The sequence below is a fragment of the Eutrigla gurnardus genome (genome assembly GCF_963514095.1).
Source record: "Eutrigla gurnardus genome assembly, chromosome: 11".
Lineage (NCBI taxonomy): Eukaryota > Metazoa > Chordata > Actinopteri > Perciformes > Triglidae > Eutrigla > Eutrigla gurnardus.
Genome location: NC_139925.1, coordinates 23,372,039 through 23,395,662, shown reverse-complemented (window position 1 = coordinate 23,395,662; position 23,624 = coordinate 23,372,039). Strand labels below are relative to the sequence as shown.

Here is a 23,624-nt window from a genome sequence, read left to right as displayed (position 1 = left end):
AATGCAGAATAATATGATATTTATTGATGCATTAATGTGTTGATCCCTTGGTAAAGATGGAGCTCATTTTAATGATTATATACTGCTGGTGTTTAAGCTATAATAACACATCATCAATTATTAGTTGGTTATATTTTATTATTTAAAATCTCCAAAGTAACGTAAGGTAAGTATGTTTTTAAATAAATATATTGCAGTTAAGGTTACATATTTACTCTGAGATGTAGTGAAGTAAGTAGCAGGAAATGGTACCTCCAGATTGTACTTAAGTACAGTACTTGAGTTAATGTATTTAGTTACTTTCCACCACTGACATATAGTAAAGAGTTATGAATCAGTATCTTATGAAATTGAATTTTAAATCTGAATTTTGACTTACTGTCTGACTGGTTTATATTTGATTATTGATTATTCATTCTTTTCATCAGATATTTCTTGTGTAATTCACAGATCATTTGGGGGACTATATAAATATTTGTTTGGATATTTCCCAGATAATTTCCCTGATATGTTTTGTACATTTTACTGATATTCTACTTATGAGCCACAATATAATTGAGTCTTTAAGGCTTTCATATATTTTTCAGATATATGACTGATATATTTTGGCACAAACAGGCTTCTGTATGTATCTGAATTTGCTTTTATGTCTATAACAGTGAGTAGACACATAGTGTGAGCCACTGAGTATCAGACAAACTGTTTCTTTAAATGACCGACTCTAAGTTTAGAAAATAAGACATTTAATACCTCACGCACACACACCCTACACACTAAACACCAACAACACTTCTCTGTGATTATTGTGCATATGATAATAACTAAATAACAGAAATTGTATGTAATTGTATGTAAACTCCCCAAGAGGCTCACTATAACAACTCTCCAGACTTTGAACATTTAGATAGATAGATATAATATATGCTTTTATTTTGAATGTTACAACAGGAAGTTTTAATCTATACCCATTCCAGCTAGCTTCACGCTAGCTTAAACAACCATACCATTGCTAAAACATGTCAAATAAGTTAAAAAACAGCATGTCGGAGATGTAAAATCCACTTTCTTCCTATTAGTGTCCAAGTCGCTTCACTTTCTGTGTCTTTCAGTCGTGTATGAACGCGTTTAAGCGGTTTGGATTCGGCTAACATACGATACTTTTCCGGGAGGTTATTACAGTTGAAATTGGTCTCTCGTGTCGTTTGAAATTCCTCAGTTTAAATGCACACAGCTGCACGTGCACGCCCGCTGTCACGCAGCAGGAAGGGGCGGCATGAAGGAGGGGCAGCTCCTGCGCTACAAGTTTTAGTATTCTCCACTCCACTTCCTCGCTTTTCCCCGACACTCTCCGACTGAATTCCGGCTCACGCGTCGGTAAACTTCTTCACAACCTGAAAATGTACCGATATTTCGGAGAGCTACTCACCCGGGGAGCGGGCAGCGTCCTGGCCTCGGGTGGCTCCACCGCTGCTGCTGCTGCTGCTGACTCGGCTCTCCCGGCGTCCGCGTCCCTGCTGCGGTTCCGAGGCTACAGCCAGGCCGTAGACCCGGACGACGACCCCAACTTCTTCACCATGGTGGAGGGCTTCTTCGACCGGGGTGCCGCTATTGTGGAGGACAAGCTGGTGGAGAGCCTGAAGACCCGGGAGAGCCCCGAGCAGAAGAAGAAGCGGGTCCGCGGGATCCTGAGAATCATCAAGCCGTGTAACCACGTCCTGAGCGTCAGCTTCCCTATGAAGAAAGACAACGGAGAGTGGGAGGTGATAGAGGGCTACCGGGCTCAGCACAGCCAGCACCGGACGCCCTGCAAGGGAGGTGAGACCCACACCCGGAACCCATATCCCCCAAATTATCTGTACAATATAAAAGTTGTGTATTGTATAGTGTTGAAGCTTAAGGATTAATCAATTGGTGGATCTCAATTAATAACAATTTTAATTGTTGAAAATGTATTTTAAGTATTTTTTAACGCCAAAAATTGTCAAATTTACCACATTTAGTGTCTTTGCAAAGGAGTTTTTGTATCTCGAAGGGACAGTTGTGATGTTTTGTAGTGTGGATGTGTGAGGCACTTCTCCATAGTTAGTAGACTTGCATGCTCTCTTCAAGGCCACCAGACTACTTTGGCAAAAACAGTAATTTAACCTCTCAGAACATCTGGACGGGGGTTGCTGGTCCACCGCTGCTCCGTCAACAAGTTTGTGTTATTGAGTGACTTTGGTGTCTTTAAAGGGTTTGATTCACCCAAAGTCACACAGTCACACAGACAGACTAACCAATGGTAGCAGCAGTCGACCAAAATCTAATGTGTTCTGAGGTAAAATGCCTGTTTTTGTCAATGGAGTCTTGTCTTTGAAGAGAGCAGAGATACAGTGTATCTTCTGTACTGGTTGGTACCAACTCTTGTAAGCACTCTTCATATTTCGTTTTACAGAAAGAAGTATGAGTGAATTTTAATGTAAAAATACAAACATAATTTTTGTAATTTGCTTTGCATATCTTGATAATGGGTGCACAATGTGACAGCGGATATGATCTAGATGGGTGAAATGATCTTTTTCATTTAATCTCGACCTCAAAGGCTCGGACACGGCAGTTTCGGGCTGTCAATGAGTGTCTGTAAGTTTTGTGTTGTGTCCTGCAGCATTGGCCCTCTGTGGCTTTATGGCCAATTCAGCATGTTGAATTGGCAACATAGCCTGTGAATGAAATCACTCTGATTGGCTGCTTGGCTTTAGCGAATCAGTGCATGAGTAGAGAAACGGAAGTGAGGAAGGCAAGCAAGGTGAAGTCCCGCCTCTTCCTGTGTTTCTCATGAGACCTTTTTCTATCCTGTTTGAATTACCGTACATATATGATATTTGTCAATTTAATTAAATGTTTTAGTTTAGTGTGAAACCGCTGACTAAACTACATCTCTCGTCTCACACAACGTACGTCACCAACACGTCTGTTGTCTTGTCTTGCTAGCCAGCTGGCTAAGTGAGCTACGTTCCATCAAAAATTAAATGTTTACCTTACTATTTTTATCAACCGGGAAGAGAAAGGAGTGAGACCTGTTAGTGTGAGTAATGTTACATCCTGTTCCTGAACACACAGGCATCCTAGCTTCAAAGAGACGTCACTTTCCACACTGTTGGTAGAAAGTCTTTAAAATGACGTATTTAATTCTGATACAGTTGTATAAAAACATTAGAGTTTCTTGACAAACATCATATATACAGTATGCCACAATTTAAATGGGATAAAAATTATTTGTCTTGCTGTTGACTTACATAAACTTTTTCGATAATGAGGTCCCATGGTGGTCCAAAGGAAGGGGCGGGACTAAGCCTTAATGACCTTTTATATCTGCAGTCTGAGGTGTTCCGGCTTTCTTTGTTGAATGACGAATACAGAGTAGCACCGCCTGCTATTATAGAGCGTTATTTCCTCTCACATGGGCACAGAATATGCCAGTTGGATCTTGGCTGTAGTCTTTGTGGTGTGTTCAAGTGCATATTTTTGGCCAAGACGACAACAGTCATCCTTTTGTATCCACAATTCCTTTGATGTAATTTGTGGTGCATGGGCGTTAACGGCAACCCGTCCCTTCTTCTTGACAAGCAAGTTTTCGACTCGTTTTGTTCAAAACAGAGGACAATCCAAACGTTCTGACATGGAAAAGCAGAGAATTGCCACATTTGAGAAGCTGAAACTTAACATGTTTTGACATTATTGCCTACAAATGACATTAATAATCATCAAAATCTATTGATGAGGAACCGTAAAGGTAATGCATCAGATTAAAACATGACATTGTTCATTGAAAGTGAGGCAATTTTAAATTTAGTGTATTTAGTGTTACATGATTGGTTTGTCCAGGTGTGGTTCTAGTCAGAGGATGTGTGTGAGGATAAAAGCAGCATGCTAGTGTTGGTATGTAACGTGTGCAGGGTTGTGTAATAATGCAGCTCTGTACATGTTGATTGAGGCGATGTGTTTTGCAGTGCTGAGGTCTCCTCCCCCAGCAGGAATGCTGACGGTAAGCTCCGCTGCTTGTCCTGAAACAGGTTTATTTGCTCAGTTCTCATCTCTTTCTCCTGTTTGAAGACAGATTGCACACCAGTCTGCTAGTAATACGTTAGTAGTAAGGTAGTTGTTTCTTTACTTTTAAAACTTGTTTCTCCAAGTTCTTTGTCAAATGTGTCGTCTAGATACACATTTCTACATTAAATAGAGTTTAAAACTGGAGAAATGCATATTGAAATCACAAACTCTCTGACCCATGTAATGTATATAAAGATGGACCACATGACTCACTGCTACTTTTAAAGTGAAACTGAAACTCAACCTACCTGGGCAGACTGTCCAGAGTGGGAGGGGCCTGACCCCCCCCCCCCCCCCCCCCCCCCCCCATTCATTTTTTACACAACATTTACAAGTAGCCTCTTAATTTAGCTCTAAATGTGTATTAAAAACATTTTTTTTGTATTTCTTTATATTGCTGAAAAAAATATTAGAATGTAAGTTCCAATAATGTGCAGCCCTATACTGTACCTTGAAAATGAATACTATTGTGAAACAATGCATCAACAGGTTGCATTTGTTAGCAGGAATGTGACCCGAGAAAGCAGCGCTCTGTTAATTTAATTTGTGGTTAAACATTTTGGCACAGTTTTATTTTGCTTTTAGGAGATGAACCATAAATAAGGACCGGTCTTATTTTTATGAAAATTGTTTTAAATTACATGTGAACATTCAGCCATTCACACACACATTCACACAAGCTGCCACCTGCGCATCGGGATCTAATTAACACATTCACATGCTGATGGCACAGCCTTCGGGGGCAATTCGGGGTTCAGTATCTTGGCCAAGGACACTGCCACATGTAGACTTGAGGGGCAGCTCTTTATTGTGCAGACCCAAGTTGTTGTTGTCTTGCTAGCTAACAGCTACCGTGGTGATGGCGCAGCAGCAAAACGATGTAAAAATGTGAACGGACCACAGTGTGCAGGGATGAGCTGGTATGTTGGGATTCTTCCTGTGTGGTTGAGGCTTAAAGCAGCAGCAGTAATGGCTAACTGTGTTTGTTCTTTTTTCACTTCACCTCTGGAGGTGATTGTCCAGCAGGTAGTCGATCCTGCTGAACTCTGCAGCTGTTGTTGTAGTGTTTTAGTTTAGTGTTGGTGGCAGCAGGTTGAGACCAGAAAACCTCCGTAACCTCCTCTTCTGATCTGATCATAGTTGTAAAATTTAATTTAATTTGTATTTATTTATTTCAATCATGTTACAAATATAAAAAACTAAACTAATACTAACAAATGAAATGAAATGTAATACAGCAAATTTATTCTTATAAACAACATTCATAATCAACATAAATAAATATTAAATCTCCAAAAAGGAGTGAAATAGATCCAACCCCTTCTCCATAACGCAAACAATGAATAGTTTAATTTATCATTAAATTAAATTTATCATTAAATTAAACTATTTTTTTTAATGTAAATTCCAAACTGGGAAATTGAAAGTTAATAGTGAGCTGGCTGTCCACATTAAAGAGAAGATAATGTAATAACCGTGAGAGAAATGGTTGATGTGACATCAACAGATGTGCTGTTTGAAGTCATTGTAGTTTAGCCAACGAAGACCCACATCGGATGGATGGATGGATGGATGGATGGATGGATGGATGGATGGATGGATGGATGGATGGATGGAGGGATGGATGGATGGAGGGATGGATGGATGGATGGATGGATGGATGGATGGAGGGATGGATGGATGGAGGGAGGATGTGCTCCATTATGTTTTTCAGGCTGAGAGAGTTTATACTGCTACATCTCCCGCTGCTCATAGACGCCACATTGATTAAAATCCTATCATCTCCGGTGGCAATAAATCTTGGGACAACAATAAAACATGTAATTAGAAACATATTTTATTGTTATTCGGTTGTCGTCAATTATTGAATCACAGTACTCATCTGCCAACAGCATGGACATTCAAGTTCTACTATACCAATGAGTATTGGGTAAATTATAACACCTTCAGCTGTATTCACTCACCCATCCAAATAATTGAAATCAGGTGTTCCAATCACTTCCATGGCCACATGTGTTTAAAAGCAAGCACCTCGGCATGCAGACTGTTTCTACAAACATTTGTGAAAGAATGGGTCGCTCTCAGGAGCTTACATTTACATTTAGGGCATTTAGCAGACGCGTTTGTCCAAAGCGACTTACAATAAGTACATTTGTCAAAAGAAAGAAACAAATCATTGCTGATAAAGTAAGAGCGAAAAAATATAAACAAGTGTTAGGTCCTCGTCTGAGTAAAGTAGTTGCTGTTCAGCAAACATACCTTAAGAACAACCGTGCTATGATCAAAGTGCTACAGGTAAGAACATAGTGCTTTTTTTTTGGGGGGGGGGGGGGGGTTGTTAGTGGGTCATGCTATGCAGAGTTGAGGTGAAGTCTGAACAGTTGAGTCTTGAGCCTTTTTTGGAAGATGGCAAATGACTCTGCTGTCCTGACATTGGTCGGGAGTTTGTTCCACCACTGAGGACCAGAACAGAGAAGAGTCTAGTGCACAGAGGTCTCCAACTTTCTGTAGCTACAGACCTCCAAACTTCATGTGGCCTTCAGATTAGCTCAAGAACAGCGTAGAGAGCTTCATGGAATGGGTTTCCATGGTGATCAGCTGCATCCAAGCCATACATCAGCAAGTGCAATGCAAAGCGTCGGATGCAGTGGTGTAAAGCACGCCGCCACTGGACTCTAGAGCAGTGGAGACGTTCTCTGGAGGGACCAATCACGCTTCTTCATCTGGATATCTGATGGACAAGTCTTGGTTTGGCGGTTGCCAGGACAACGGTACTTGTCTGACTGCATTGTGCCACGTGTAAAGTTTGGTGGAGGGGGATTATGGTTGTTCTTCAGGAGCTGGGCTTGGCCCCTTAGTTCCAGTGAAAGGAACTCTGAATGCTTCAGCAAACCAAGAGATGTTGGACAATTCCATGCTCCCAACTTTGTGGAACAGTTTGGGGAGGGCTCCTTCCTGTTCCAACATGACTGTACACCAGTGCACAAAGCAAGCTCCATAAAGACATGGATGAGAGAGTTTGGTGTGGATGAACTTGACTGGCCTGCACAGAGTCCTGACCTCAACCCGATAGACCCGGAGAGAACCCACGCTCACACGGGGAGAACATGCAAACTCCACACAGAAGGAACCCTGGCCGACCCGGGAATCGAACCCGGGACCCTCTTGCTGTGAGGTGACAGTGCTACCCACTACACTGTGCAGCCCGGTGGTTTTAATCACTGTTGATAATTGTATATTGTGTAGGTTGTCATAGTAGACGGTACCGGACGCCACATCAGACAGAAAGTCCAGCATGTTTGATTTTTTTTTTGCCATAACATCACAGCCGTCATTCTGACCAATCGGAGCGCAGATGGAGAACAATTTTGGTCTTTGTTAGTGAAAGGATGATTGTGAGGTGGATTTGTGAAATGGAAGCCCTGCCTCTTTGATGTTTCCTTGAGAGATAATCATGACAGCAGTGTTTCCCCTACCATTGTACAGGCCTGGCGGCCCGCCAGGCCAAGGAGACCTGCCGCCAGGCCAAAAAAAAAAATCAATATACCAAAAATAAGCCACCTATCAATTAATTCATAAATCAATAATCATTTACATTAGGAGCGCCTCCGCGCAGCACAGCAGACTTGCTCCGCAAGACGCGCGGCCGCAACAATCCTCGCCGCGCGCTCCCGCTACGTTCTTCTTCCGTGTACTTTACGCGCTTGATGTTGTTCTGATGCCGTTCCGCCTCGTTAAACCACCACGATGTCGCTTTACACTTTGAAAACACGGAACATTGACACTGTATTTTGATAAGCTGTTGCACTCTTTAGACTCGTGGTGTGAGCGGAACCGGTCCATAGGGTCCATAATATTTATTTTATTACATTACATTATTATTTATTTTTACATAATAAAAATGCCGCTGTGTGTCTCCGTCCAAAATCCGCTTTCCTCGCGCTGCCTGCTCGCACAGATCCGCTCGTGCGCACATGCGCTGATGCAGGTCGAGTGTTGTCGAGAAATATAAGCAGAGACGGCGCTCCTTAAAAACAACATCACGCCATGTGTGTGTAGTATTAGGACGTGATGACGTATGTACAACCGGCCAAAGCCCGTTTGCCCCCCCCTGTTTTTGATAAGATGTGGAACTTTGAGTTAACTGCTGTTGAGTAAACCTATAACTTATATTTTACTTGATAAAATAAGACAATATATGCACTCATATGTCGTTGTAGTGTTTTACAGTATCTGTAGCTATTAATGTGATGCTCATCATTTTCCAGCCATATTTTTCTGGACCCTGATCATTTCCATCAACCAGCACCTTAATAAGTCACTCTCCCCTTGTGATCTTGAATACACTCTGGTTGAACAAAAATGTTGAATGCAAATATAATAATTGCAGAATTGCAGACTGCTTGCTGTGCCACCTGACTTTATCCAACTGCACCAATACACCATCCCACACGTCTCGTCTGTTTAGGGTTTTTTCGGTGGGTACCACCGGGCCTGAAAAAAATTCTAGGGGAAACACTGATGACAGAGTACTACAGCAACCCGGTGTGTAGCCAGTCCTTCTTTATGTCAAAATGATTGATGTGTTACTGTTTGTGTGTTCCAGGTATCCGTTACAGTACAGATGTGTCTGTAGACGAGGTGAAAGCTCTGGCCTCCCTGATGACCTACAAATGTGCTGTAGTCGGTGAGCGTGTACACACACACACACACACACACACACACACACACACACACACACACACACACACACACACACACACGCATGCGCACACACACACGTGCGTGAACTTTTAAAAATCAAGTCTGAACCTTCAAGCAGTCCTTTGACGTAGTGCTGACCAAAATGTCCTCACTACAAAGATATATACGTTACTGGTCCTCCCAAGGATGGTAATACAAGCCCACAAACACACATGCTGTATTTCAAGTCAGAATCAGGTTTATTACCAGATTTTCACATACAATGAATTTGTCTTTTGGTGCACAACAACAACGTAAAAAAAGAATATGGAATGTGCCTGTGGTCTTTTAATGAATGTAATAGTGATTTGTTCCAGATGTGCCGTTTGGTGGAGCCAAAGCTGGAGTGAAGATCAACCCGAGAAAGTATTCAGTAAGTTTAAACGTCTCTGACATGCATTCACTCATTTCACTCCAGTACGATAAATCTTAAAGAGGGCAGTTTAGTGACGTGATGATGCAGGAAGCAAAACAACATGTAAAGTAGAAGATGGGCAGACTTTTTACAGGAAAGAAGAAGAATTAAAACTGTCGCTGTAACGCTTTCTCCTGGGTGATGTTGAGACATTGAAATTGTATTAACTCTGAAAATCACGAGTGTGTTCTAGTCCTGGTCAATGTGTTAGGTGTCCTGAGATTACTCCTGTTGTGATGTGACACTAAATAAAATGGAATTGAATTGATTATGTAATGTAAGTCCAAAATATGAAGCATTTTGTGTTGTTCAGGTGGAGCTTTGTGTTTGTTGTGTAAATCCTTTATTTACATGACATTAAAAGGAAGATGCAGGCTGTTTTTCAGCTTCCTGAAAACCACTGTGATGATTTCCCCAGTAATTATCCCACATTAAATGTCTGAATCCAGCTGCTTAGTTACTCTTACTCTGACTTTACTTCAGGCTAAGACTCTGAAGTAAAGTCTCTACTCTGTGAGGGATCACTGACAAACTCTATAAACAAGTTCTCATACTGGCTTTGTTCAGACCTGCTAGCACCAGTATATATGAGACATTGCCAGTGTTTCCTGGTTCAACCACAGCCTCAGGTTACACACTGGGAAATACCTATCTATATAATATTAACACAGGTACAGGAACAGTGTGTGCTCTGTGGTTGTCCAGTGAATCAGTGATCCAGTAAAGGGCCGCTGTGGCTGCAGGTTTTCATTCCAACCAACCAAGAACACACCTGACTCGACTTATTCACCTACCTGATTTGCCTTCACACCTTGATTGGTTGGATCAGGTGTGTTCTTGCTTGGTTGGAATGAAAACCTGCAGCCACAGCGGCCCTTTACTGGATCAGTTTGACACACCTGTCCTACATCAACCGTTTTGTTGACTATTGAGAGCATACTGTTGTTATGGGCGTGAGTGAGAGAGTGCATTTTGTGTGTGTGAGTTGTGTTATGGTTGAGGAGTCTGATGGCTTGGTGGAAGAAGCTGTTGCACAGTCTGGATGTGAGGGCCTCTCTGCTGCAGTACCTTTTTCCAGATGGTAGCAGAAAGAGAGTCTATCTGAGGGGTGAGTGGGGTCTTTGGCAATGCTGATTGCTCCCTGCTGTTTTTCTGTTAAGAGTTTGTACAACAACACACCACTCTTCAGCCTCTGAGGCTGCTGACCTCTGAACTTTAATGTGAAGGAATTCCACGTTCATTTTAAAGGGACGGCAGGTGTCACATCAATTGTATTTCTTTGTGTTTAGCTGTGTTTCCATCGGTTGTTCAGGGTTTCTAAATCTTTAAAGCCAGTTTCCTGGTGCCTCTTGTCATGCAGAGAGTGACATTAGTTATAAAATGTTTGTGTGTTATCGCAGCACAGTTGAAAGAAGTATTGAACTCTTTTACTCAAATAAAAGCAGGAATACCACAGTTTGAAAATACTATATTACAAGTAACATTTCTATGTTCAAGGTGTGTTTATACCAAGCAGAAAGCACTCCAATCCAACTTCATACAAAGACGCAAATAGATGCAAATTAGGTGACATGAATGAAGCAAATTCGACTGCAGTGAAAATATGCTTGTTGCCGTTTCATGAAAGCCTGTCAGTGTTGAAATGCTCTGACCTTGCTGAGTCAGAAGGAAACAAATGTTGTCTCCGGTGTCTGTGGTCCCCCAGAACTCTACGATAGTAGTAGTCCAGAGACCGTCTACAGTACAAACAACAAGGGCAGCTACAATGTTAGCATAGCCTAGCACCCATCAATCCAGACTCAATTCAGAAAACAGGCATTTTAAAAGTAGTTTGTTTGTCTTCTTGCAGACAGACCTAACAAAGCATGACTTCAGGCGTTTTACTAATCCTCTCCTTTTTATCCATTAATTCTAATGAAATAACAGTTATATCTGATGGTTTTGGTTCACACTGCTGTAGTTTACCAAACATTGGAGGTAAGGCCCTCCTTTTCTCCGGGTCCGAGTCATAATATGCTTCATGTTTGGTGTCAACACAGCAGTCAAATAAAAGTAGAGAAGAATCGGCATCAAAATCTACTTAAAGCATCAAAAGTAAAGGGACTCCTAATGCCACGTGGCCCCACTCAGAGTCCAATATAGTGCTAGAAATTATTGTTGTATGCAGCTGGGGATTACTGATGCAAATATGATTTAAATGAATGTGTTTGATAAATAATTATTTTTATTTTTTGTCCATACTGGTTTCTTGTTCTTTTTGACCCAGATGATCATGAAACGGCTGTTAAATTACATTCTATGCTAAATATGTTTTGCTTCATAATATCTATTTTTTCTTCCTTATAGTGAAATGTTCCTGTCCGTGTGTTAAATACAGAGCTGGAGGACGTGGTTAGCTTTGCTTAGTATAAAGTATGGAAGCAGGGGGAACAGCCTAAAGCTAACTCTAAAATAACTCTAAAGCTGTATCTGTTTTATACAAATGATTTAATGTGGACACATTATGTGTTGTTAGGAAACATTTGAACATGCCATTGAAGTAAGTGTTTGTTTTTAGGACAATGAGCTGGAGAAAATCACCAGGAGGTTCACCATCGAGCTCGCCAAGAAAGGATTCATCGGTGAGTCAACATGCAATCTCTCCCCGACAACGTAACGTAACATCTCAGGGAAAGTAAGATGGCAGATAGGGGTGTGAATCACCAGCGGCCCCACGGTACGATATTATCACCATACTTAAGCACAATAGGATTTTCTTGTGAATTTAAACATATGCTGAGTATTGCAATAACATATTTTCTGTGATATATAATATATTTTTTCTACTGCAAAATGATGCAGTTTGTCAACATGTCTACAATATGATTTCCAATAAGTTCAACTCACATCAATAATGTTTAACTTCTTGGCCATGGCCGTGCCAAAACAACTATGTGGACTGAAGAAGCAATTCTTACCAAAAGGGTTAACTAATAATTTATATATTAAGAGACCAATACTTGGTGAATCTGAAAAAAAGTGCAGTGAAATAGAGCACATTACACCTATTTTACCATCTAAGATTTTATTGCCAGTTTGAGTGATTTGGCATATCTGTAATAAGCTGACTGTCTCCGTCTAACACTACACCATTAAATGTACCAACTGCCTATAAATATCTGCAATGCTACTTTTGAAATGTACTTCTTTCAAACTTGTTTTGAAGTCGGCTGTTTTTTGTTTTTTTGTTTTTTTTACAGATGTTTAATTGTTATTAGTATTTTTCCACCCTGTTTTTATTCGTCATATGTGCAAAAAAAACAAACTCAGATTTCTAGACCTTTTAAAAGTTTTACGTGTCTAATCGGTTAGATGTGTTGTTGATGTTTTTGAAGAACTTGTTGTGGTTCTGCAGGACCTGGTATCGATGTTCCTGCTCCCGACATGAGCACAGGGGAGAGGGAGATGTCATGGATTGCCGACACCTTCGCCACCACCATGGGACACTATGTAAGTCTCTCACTGTTGATCGGGGTTTAAACCCACATGAATGAGGACGAGGAATGTGTCATCAAACAACATGCAAAGAATGTTAAACAAAAAGCTGCAACTCATCTCATCTGCAGCTCATTTGTTCAAATGTATCTTAATTTGAAGGTGCTTCCAGCAGACGGAGGTTTAAACAACTGTTTCACACGTGAAACTTTGCAGTAATTTGGGCGCTACCTCTTGAAATCTCTGCTGCGTAAACAAACTTCAGACGTATGCTAAGCTGAGTGGTTGCTGTGGTAGTGGAGGAAGGGGTGCAGGTGTTTATATCGTCCGCCTCTGCCCTTTCATTTCCTGTTTGGTTGCCAGTGTTACAAGTAAAAAAAACATCTTTCAGTCAACAATGTGGAAAACAAATGCAACAAAGATGCAGGAAGTAATCAGTGGTAGTAAACCTCCAGACAAGAGAGTCTGTAGTGATAGGAAAATAGTGATTTTCGTTGCCCAATGTCAAAAACATGTATTTTCCAAATGTACTTTTATAATGTCCAATATCAATGTTTTTTTTATTGTCCAACGTCAATGTTTTGTAAGCGATAGGACTGGATCTTGGATGACCTCCAATACATCTGGATTTCCATAATATAATGAAACGGAACTATCCGGCAACGAGTTATTGTGCAAGGTCAAGGTTCTTAATTGTCAAATATCAACATATTTATCATCCAAAATCAAGGGCTGTTTATCGTACAATGTTAATGTTTTATCGTACAATGTCAACATTGATATCGTCCAATGTCGATGGGTTTTATTTTATCTTTTCTAACCGTCAATATTTACTAATTAGCATTGTATTTCTTTCTACATTGGACGTGCTTTTAAAGAGTCTTGTAATGATTATGCCAATGTGGTTAATGTATATATTTTGTTTGTTATTATATAGATAGACAGAAAGTCTATAGTTGAAATGAAACAAAGGACTGAAACGGTAACCAGGGTGTCCACTGGTTCACTATTAAAAACACTGAGATCTAGTAGGTGAGGGTTCAGCTTGAGTCTGGGGTTGTCTGAGGTTGATCTTTATACAACTCATTAATGAGTCCAGAAAGTTGATGTACAGTATTTTAGTTGAGTTTAACAGCTGTGATGCAGTTTTCTTCCAGTATGTGATGCTGTTGTATTGGAAACCAAACTCAGGCAGTGAAGCGATTTATGAGGAAGTAACCCTTTAGCATGGTTCCTGAACTCATGAAAGAAAGGAAAGAAAGTGTTTTGGACTTTTTGCTTCACACTTCAATCGCTGCTGCTGTTGATGATGATGATGATGTCGGCAGTCAGACCCCCTCATCTTAATGTCTCGTGGACCAGTGTCCAAGGTAAACGGCCTTGTCTTGAACCTGCTGGGATCTGTAGTTTGGGTTCTGACTCCCTGGGTTTATCTGTGGGGAATCCCTGTTAGTCGGGCTTCCCTTGGTCTCTACTGGTACCTGGGACGTAGACCTAATTCAGGCGCTGCCTCCTTGGAAAGGTGCGATCAAAGGTGCGATCAGAAGCTCTACAGAGGTTTTTATTTAATAGTCGAATATCCAATTATTTTTTTCATCTCACAAACGTATGAGCGTTTTTATTGTCCTGTGTCTGAATTTAAAGGTTTTTTTTTCAATTACCCAAAATCTGTATTTTATTGTCCAATATTGGTGTTTTTGAGTGATTGGGTTGGATCCTGGCTAACCTACAGAGACTTTGATTTCCAGCATCTGTGTCCGTCAGGAAGAATGGAACCGAATTGTGATTAGTTAATTTCTTCATCACGTCTTATTGAAGTGTGGCTTAGATCAGAGTGAAGATGACTTCATGAGTTCAAGTCACATCATATTTCTCTTATTAATTATTAGACATATTTTATTGATTGATCCATTGGTTTGGTTCATAAAATATCAGAAAATGGTGAAAAATTGTCCAACTAAAATTTGAAAACCCAAAGATATTGTGTTAAATATCATAGAAGATGAAGAAAAGTCAGAAAATATTAATACCTGAGAAGCTGAAACAATCAACTTTTTTACATGCGAGTAGTTCTTGGTGTTTTCTGTCTTAATATTGTGACTTTGAAAGAGGTTGAGCGTGAAATGCGGCCCAGCTTTTGTGTGTTTGGGATTGTGGATTTGCAGGCTGGTGACAGCGTTTCTAACATGCTTTTAATTGTTTGTATTCCCCCGTTCTCTTCAGGACATTAACGCTTACGCCTGCGTCACCGGGAAGCCCATCAGCCAGGGAGGAATCCACGGTCGGATCTCCGCCACTGGCCGAGGAGTTTTCCATGGCATCGAGAACTTCGTCAACGAGGCGGCCTACATGAGCCAGCTGGGGATGTGTCCCGGCTTCCAGGACAAGACCTTCGTCATCCAGGTATCAAACCTGCTACCGTTTATGTTCGGCTGCTATTGAAGTAGCAAATGCTGTATGATAGGGCTGCACCTACAGTTATTTTCATTATTAATTCATAATTAAGTCCATTAAGCAACATGACCCATTGGAAAAAGAACATCCAGTCATCTAATGTCTGTGTTCACAGCATTTTTTTATTTTCCTCATTGCGCGATTGCTAACAAAGTCAGCGCAACGCCACGTGTTACACTGTTAGCATAGCCTAGCACAATTCAATCTGAACTGTTCAGAAAACAAGCATTTCAAAGTTGTAGGCTTCTCGTCTTGCAGACCTACAGAATCTTTGCATTCTCCATTTATTTATCTTATATTGTCTTCATTGAAAGCTTTATCCTAGGAAACTGGACTTTTTAGACCTTAGCAGGCGTTTCGCCTCTCATCCAAGGCTTCTTCCGTTCAGTTGTCTTGGAGCTCTTCAGTCATTTATGAATATCGATCGATATATATTGTGTTCATTGCTATTTTGATATATTAATAATATGTCTTTTAACATCTTTTTGAAGTAAGACTCCTAATGAACAGGAGTGGAAGATATACAGTTGCATCATTATCCATACATTGTTTTTTTGATTATTCTTTTTTTACACGACGAGGATAAAAATCGGATTTATTCCTTTACTGCCCCTCCAGTTCTTTTGGATGGTTACAGCTATAAGTTTACTCACAATTGATTCATATTTCTTAGCTTGTTCAAATGTGTATAAGCCGATGGTTGAGGAGCTATTCCTCATTCATTCTGGGTGTTAGTCGGAAGAAGTTAGTTGGAAGAAGCTAGTTGGAAGAAAACCCTCTGTTCTTCCTCCCCACTCTTTCTAGCCTGCAATCCTCATGTGATCCCATAATAAAATCCTCAGTAATGACTCTTAAGTGAGACATCTGAGGCCGCAACTTCCCTCCAGTTAAATTAAAGCCAGTGTGGTCCACAACACAGAGACATCAGGGTTTGAATTATGTCTTTAAGGCAATTGGTTTTCTGGTTGACAGTCGAAAGACCGCGTTTTGTTGTTCTTGTCATGAATGTGAATATTATTATATAGCAAAGAAGCAACATAATTTGTATTTTTCCAGAGCGTTGGTACCACAAATAACAGCAATACTGTCTACGGACGACTTCACATATTCATTTATTCATGCTTTTGGACTGTCTTAGACCATAGGAATAACATGTATGAGTTTTGAAAATGGGAGTACTCCACTTGTGTGTCTTCTAACAAAGTGCTCTTGAGCAACATGAACTGTAAAGTCCAACAATTCACAGACAGAAACATGACATGGTAAGTAGGAGTGATTTAACTTCCAGGGCGTGTTTAAAGTTACACTAGCAGAGGCTGTATTTTGGCACAGTAGGGCTTCAAGCTAAATGCTATCACCGGCATGCTAACATGCTGATGTTGACTATTTTAACTGTGTTGGCGTGTTAGCATGCTAGCATTTGATAATTAGCAGTAAATGCAAAACACAGCTGAGGCTGCTGAGAATGTCGTTAGTTTTGCAAGTATTTGGTCATAAACAGACCTGCAACCAAGTAAATCAACAGAAAGTGAATCGCTACAATCATTTGTTGGGTAGGATTGATGGTGACGTTATTACAATTCATCCTGATGAATGTCTGAACCACATTTCATCACAATCCGTCCAACAAAAATGTCAGAGATATTAATGTGTCCTCTAATGTGTCTGCAGGGTTTTGGTAACGTGGGTCTGCATACAATGCGTTACCTTCATCGTTTTGGGGCAAAGTGCGTCGGCATTGGAGAAATGGATGGAAACATCTGGAACCCCAACGGCATCGACCCCAAAGAGCTGGAGGACTACAAGCTGGTGAGGACTGATGATAAAGTAACAAATAGGACTACAAACTGGTGAGGACTGATGATAAAGTAACAAATAGGACTATAAACTGGTGAGGACTGATGATAAAGTAACAAATAGGACTACAAACTGGTGAGGACTGATGATAAAGTAACAAATAGGACTATAAACTGGTGAGGACTGATGATAAAGTAACAAATAGGACTACAAACTGGTGAGGACTGATGATAAAGTAACAAATAGGACTATAAACTGGTGAGGACTGATGATAAAGTAACAAATAAGACTATTTCCTGGTGAGGACTGATGATAAAGTAACAAATAGGACTACAAACTGGTGAGGACAGATGATAAAGTAACAAATAGGACTACAAACTGGTGAGGACTGATGATAAAGTAACAAATAGGACTATAAACTGGTGAGGACTGATGATAAAGTAACAAATAGGACTACAAACTGGTGAGGACTGATGATAAAGTAACAAATAGGACTATAAACTGGTGAGGACTGATGATAAAGTAACAAATAGGACTACAAACTGGTGAGGACTGATGATAAAGTAACAAATAGGACTATAAACTGGTGAGGACTGATGATAAAGTAACAAATAGGACTACAAACTGGTGAGGACTGATGATAAAGTAACAAATAGGACTACAAACTGGTGAGGACTGATGATAAAGTAACAAATAGGACTACAAACTGGTGAGGACTGATGATAAAGTAACAAATAGGACTATAAACTGGTGAGGACTGATGATAAAGTAACAAATAAGACTATTTCCTGGTGAGGACTGATGATAAAGTAACAAATAGGACTACAAACTGGTGAGGACTGATGATAAAGTAACAAATAGGACTACAAACTGGTGAGGACTGATGATAAAGTAACAAATAAGACTATAAACTGGTGAGGACTGATGATAAAGTAACAAATAGGACTATAAACTGGTGAGGACTGATGATATAAAGTAACAAATAGGACTACAAACTGGTGAGGACTGATGATAAAGTAACAAATAAGACTATAAACTGGTGAGGACTGATGATAAAGTAACAAATAAGACTATAAACTGGTGAGGACTGATGATAAAGTAACAAATAAGACTATAAACTGGTGAGGACTGATGATAAAGTAACAAATAAGACTATAAACTGGTGAGGACTGATGATAAAGTAACAAATAAGACTATAAACTGGTGAGGACTGATGATAAAGTAACAAATAGGACTATAAACTGGTGAGGACTGATGATATAAAGTAACAAATAGGACTACAAACTGGTGAGGACTGATGATAAAGTAACAAATAAGACTATAAACTGGTGAGGACTGATGATAAAGTAACAAATAGGACTACAAACTGGTGAGGACTGATGATAAAGTAACAAATAAGACTATAAACTGGTGAGGACTGATGATAAAGTAACAAATAAGACTATAAACTGGTGAGGACTGATGATAAAGTAACAAATAGGACTACAAACTGGTGAGGACTGATGATAAAGTAACAAATAAGACTATAAACTGGTGAGGACTGATGATAATGTAACAAATAAGACTACAAACTGGTGAGGACTGATGATAAAGTAACAAATAAGACTACAAACTGGTGAGGACTGATGATAAAGTAACAAATAAGACTATAAACTGGTGAGGACTGATGATAATGTAACAAATAAGACTATAAACTGGTGAGGACTGATGATAATGTAACAAATAAGACTATAAACTGGTGAGGACTGATGATAATGTAACAAATAAGACTATAAACTGGTGAGGACTGATGATAATGTAACAAATAAGACTATAAACTGGTGAGGACTGATGATAATGTAACAAATAAGACTATAAACTGGTGAGGACTGATGATAATGTAACAAATAAGACTACAAACTGGTGAGGACTGATGATAAAGTAACAAATAAGACTACAAACTGGTGAGGACTGATGATAAAGTAACAAATAAGACTATAAACTGGTGAGGACTGATGATAATGTAACAAATAAGACTATAAACTGGTGAGGACTGATGATAAAGTAACAAATAAGACTACAAACTGGTGAGGACTGATGATAAAGTAACAAATAAGACTATAAACTGGTGAGGACTGATGATAATGTAACAAATAAGACTATAAACTGGTGAGGACTGATGATAATGTAACAAATAAGACTATAAACTGGTGAGGACTGATGATAAAGTAACAAATAAGACTACAAACTGGTGAGGACTGATGATAAAGTAACAAATAAGACTATAAACTGGTGAGGACTGATGATAATGTAACAAATAAGACTATAAACTGGTGAGGACTGATGATAATGTAACAAATAAGACTATAAACTGGTGAGGACTGATGATAATGTAACAAATAAGACTATAAACTGGTGAGGACTGATGATAAAGTAACAAATAAGACTATAAACTGGTGAGGACTGATGATAAAGTAACAAATAAGACTATAAACTGGTGAGGACTGATGATAAAGTAACAAATAAGACTATAAACTGGTGAGGACTGATGATAAAGTAACAAATAAGACTATAAACTGGTGAGGACTGATGATAAAGTAACAAATAAGACTATAAACTGGTGAGGACTGATGATAAAGTAACAAATAAGACTACAAACTGGTGAGGACTGGAGATAAAGTAACAAATAAGACTATAAACTGGTGAGGACTGATGATAAAGTAACAAATAAGACTATAAACTGGTAAGTAAGAAATATTGCTGTTCTAAATCAAACATCAACACACAGTACCTTGTTTTTCGGATTTATATGAGGTAAATGCTGTAACGGCATTATTAAATAAATAAATCTATCAATCTATCGTTCCAACTAACGAGCAACATTTTCTGTCTCCAGGACAACGGGACCATTGTGGGCTTCCCAAACGCGACACCATATGAAGGAAGCATCCTGGAGGCCGACTGTGACATCCTGATCCCCGCCGCCAGCGAGAAGCAACTGACCAAGAGCAACGCACACAGGATTAAGGCCAAGGTAATACACACACCATCTATAATCAATTAGTCATGTCATTTCTCCAGCTTAATCTGATTAGAAACTGAATCGTTTTGTATGTTAATGGGTTAGCCAGATAAAAAATACGGTTTGAAGAATCAGTTTGGATTTTTTATTTATTTTTGACACAAAACTAACTGATACAATAATTAATAGATGATTCTATTATGGCAATGGTCTTCATTTGTAATTCTCCCAAATAATTAGATTTTTAAAGAAGAACACTAAATGTTGTAAATACAGGTGATATTCACATTGAAAACAGCCTTTTCAGAAATCATCTTGCTCCATTTTCATGGATTTCTGACTATAACCTGGTAACTGTCAACACATTGACTGTGTCGGCTGTCCTGTTTTCCCATCATGCCTCAGTCAACTGACCTGGTGTCTCTCGTACTTTCAGATCATCGCTGAGGGAGCCAACGGTCCGACCACACCTGAAGCCGACCGCATCTTCCTGGAGAGAAACGTCATGGTGATCCCGGTCAGTGGATTCTGTCTGTTCATAAAAGAGATAAAATGTCAATGGGACTTCTGCATTATTCAGGTTTAATTTGTAATAACGTTTTTCTTTAATTCTCCTTTTATTTCTCCTTGTTTCTTCCTCTCGTATCCTCTCTCCTTGTCTCCTTGCCTCCTCTCCCTGTCGTCTCTTGTCCACTCTGTCAGGACATGTACCTGAACGCCGGCGGTGTGACCGTTTCGTACTTTGAGTGGTTGAAGAATCTGAATCACGTCAGTTACGGTCGACTGACCTTCAAATATGAGCGGGACTCAAACTACCACCTGCTCAGTACGTCAGACATTCACTTCCTTCATCTTGCGATCAATCGGTCAGCCAATTGTTGCTGGAGCTTTGTTAGTCTTGCTGTTGTTCAGTGGACGTCAGAACTGAGGACATGACCCATCCTCCATCTTCCTCCTCCTCATCCTCACTTTCTCTCCTCAGTGTCGGTCCAGGAGAGTTTAGAGAGGAAGTTCGGCAAACATGGTGGTGCCATTCCTGTCATCCCCACCTCTGAGTTTCAGGACAGGATCTCTGTGAGTGCACAAGCAGTACTACTACTACTACTACTACTACTACTACTACCACATTAACTACTACTGCTGCTACTACTACTACCACATTGACCACTACTTCTACCACCACATTAATCACTACTACTACTACCACATTAATCACTACTACTACTACCACATTAACCACTACTACTACTACCACATTAATCACTACTACTACTACCACATTAACCACTACTACTACTACCACATTAATCACTACTACTACTACCACATTAATCACTACTACTACTACCACATTAATCACTACTACTACTACCACATTAACCACTACTACTACTACCACATTAATCACTACTACTACTACCACATTAATCACTACTACTACTACCACATTAATCACTACTACTACTACCACATTAACCACTACTACTACTACCACATTAACCACTACTACTACTACCACATTAATCACTACTACTACTACCACATTAATCACTACTACTACTACCACATTAATCACTACTACTACTACCACATTAACCACTACTACTACTACCACATTAATCACTACTACTACTACCACATTAACCACTACTACTACTACTACTACCACATTAACCACTACTACTACTACCACATTAACCACTACTACTACTACTACCACCACATTGACCACTACTACTACCACCACATTGACCACTACTACTTCTACCACATTAACCACTACTACTACTACTTCTTCTGTGGTGTTCTAAACGTGTGTTCTGGTTGCAGGGAGCGTCTGAGAAGGACATTGTTCACTCAGGTCTAGCCTACACCATGGAGCGCTCTGCCAGGGTAACACACACACACACACACACACACACAATGTTGATCGTGTCACATGAATCATCATTAAAAGTCAAACGTTGACTCTGAAACATTTGTGTACTCAGACCCCCTTTCTAAATGTAATAGTTTTAATACACAGACACCAATTAAACTTGTTGTTAAACTTGTTGTTTACCAGATTAAACACTGAAACAATGAGGGATTCTTCTCATGTCGCATCAAATCTGAGGAGAGCTCCATTATACAACAGTGCAGGGATACGTACAGAAAAAACGAAATAAAACTATGTGATGTTTTTGTCCACTTGGGGGCAGCAGAGACACAATCTGAATTAAAGAGACATTAATGTCAAATTAAGTCAAGTCTGGAGACAAAAAGTCACATGAAAGACAGAAACAACAAATATGAATGTTTCTTTTGTCCCTCCCTGACTCCTGTACATCCTTCCTCCTCTCTCCCCCCTCTCCTTATTCCTCCTCCCTCCTTATACCTCCTCTCTCTTCCTTCCTTGTCTCTTTCTCTTCCTCCTTCCTTCCTCACACGCAGCAAATCATGCGAACAGCCAACAAGTACAATCTTGGTCTGGATCTGCGGACGGCGGCTTACGTCAACGCCATCGAGAAGGTCTTCCAGGTTTACAACGAGGCCGGCCTCATCTTCACATAGAGTCACCCCCAGACACCTGTCTGTTACTCATCTGTCTGATACCCGTCTGTCTGTTACTCATCTGTCTGATACCCGTCTGACTGTTACCCATCTGTCTGTTACCCATCTGTCTGTTACCGGTCTGACTGTTACCTGTCTGTCTGTTACCGGTCTGTTACCCCACTGTCTCTCTTCCATCACATATGCAGGATTTTCTTCAACACAATCAGAGTCCAGCGTTTACAGTTTTTTGCACAGCAGCAGTGTTTTGTTGTTCATTCCTTCGTCATCACATCTGCTTACCAGAAATTAAATGAAACCACAAAGTCTTCCGGATCAAAGCTTTAACGTCACCATGCTGCTTTTAAACACATATCAATCCAAATATGTAGAGAATTTATAAACATATCAAAGCCTGAAACGATTAGTTGGTTAATTCAACCGGAGGAGATAATAAAGGAAGGCAGGAAACAAACAAATGGTGTTTCTGCTGCTGGTCTTTTTTTTTACAGTAATCTTTACATTTTATCTGTGAGTCATAGGATCATTTTAGGCTTTTTATTTATTCCAACAGAAATACTAATACAGGATAACTGGATGAGACTGGTGACAGAAAATGTATCTACTAGTATTATGATAATCTACTAATTGTTTTAAGTCATTTTTAATGCAAAATGGGAAAGAAGATGTTTCCAGCTATACATACTTCCTTTTTTATGACCGTAAACTGAATCTCTTTGGGTTTTGGACATTTGAAGACATCACTTTGAATTCTGGAAAAAAAAAATTAACAGCGGCTGCAACTTACAGTGTCTTGTTTTCTGTCCAATTTACAAAAACGTTCAATTTATAACAATTAGTCGATGATCAAAATAGATGTTTTTTCTGTTTAACTCATCCAGTGTGTTCTTAGATTTTGTAACTTCTAACTTCTTAAATGTTGAAACTTTATTGAAACGATCATGAAACCAGTAGAGTCGTCAGGCAACCACATCCTTTTGGCCCCATAGTGAATCTCCATGTCCCTCTTATGTACATTTAATCTTGTTTTTGTATGAAGCCGTTTACTTGTCTCAGGGCTTTAATATGACAGTTACTTTATTAAAGGCTCATTCTGAA

At 39.7% G+C, this 23,624-nt stretch overlaps 2 protein-coding genes across 4 annotated transcripts in view; one reads left to right on the top strand and one right to left on the bottom strand.

Moving 5' to 3' along the window:
• Window positions 1–1,560, bottom strand: part of shld2 (shieldin complex subunit 2) — an 11,148-nt gene extending 9,588 nt beyond the window's left edge. For 2 of the 3 annotated variants that reach the window (XM_084021850.1, XM_084021852.1), the window contains exon 1: window positions 1,427–1,551. The gene's annotated coding sequence lies outside the window, so the exon portion shown is untranslated. Of the gene's footprint in view, window positions 1–1,426 lie in introns of all 3 variants that reach the window. The other variant, XM_084021851.1, reaches the window with a different exon arrangement.
• On the top strand, window positions 1,296–23,624 carry LOC311021358 (glutamate dehydrogenase, mitochondrial-like). The gene is made up of 13 exons (XM_084021856.1): window positions 1,296–1,815; window positions 8,696–8,776; window positions 9,150–9,205; window positions 11,805–11,868; window positions 12,642–12,736; window positions 14,945–15,124; window positions 16,847–16,984; window positions 19,848–19,985; window positions 20,410–20,490; window positions 20,676–20,799; window positions 20,956–21,047; window positions 21,804–21,866; window positions 22,407–23,624. The coding sequence occupies exons 1-13, from the start codon at window positions 1,398–1,400 to the stop codon at window positions 22,524–22,526; spliced, it is 1,650 nt and encodes a 549-aa protein (XP_083877982.1). The 5' UTR covers window positions 1,296–1,397; the 3' UTR covers window positions 22,527–23,624.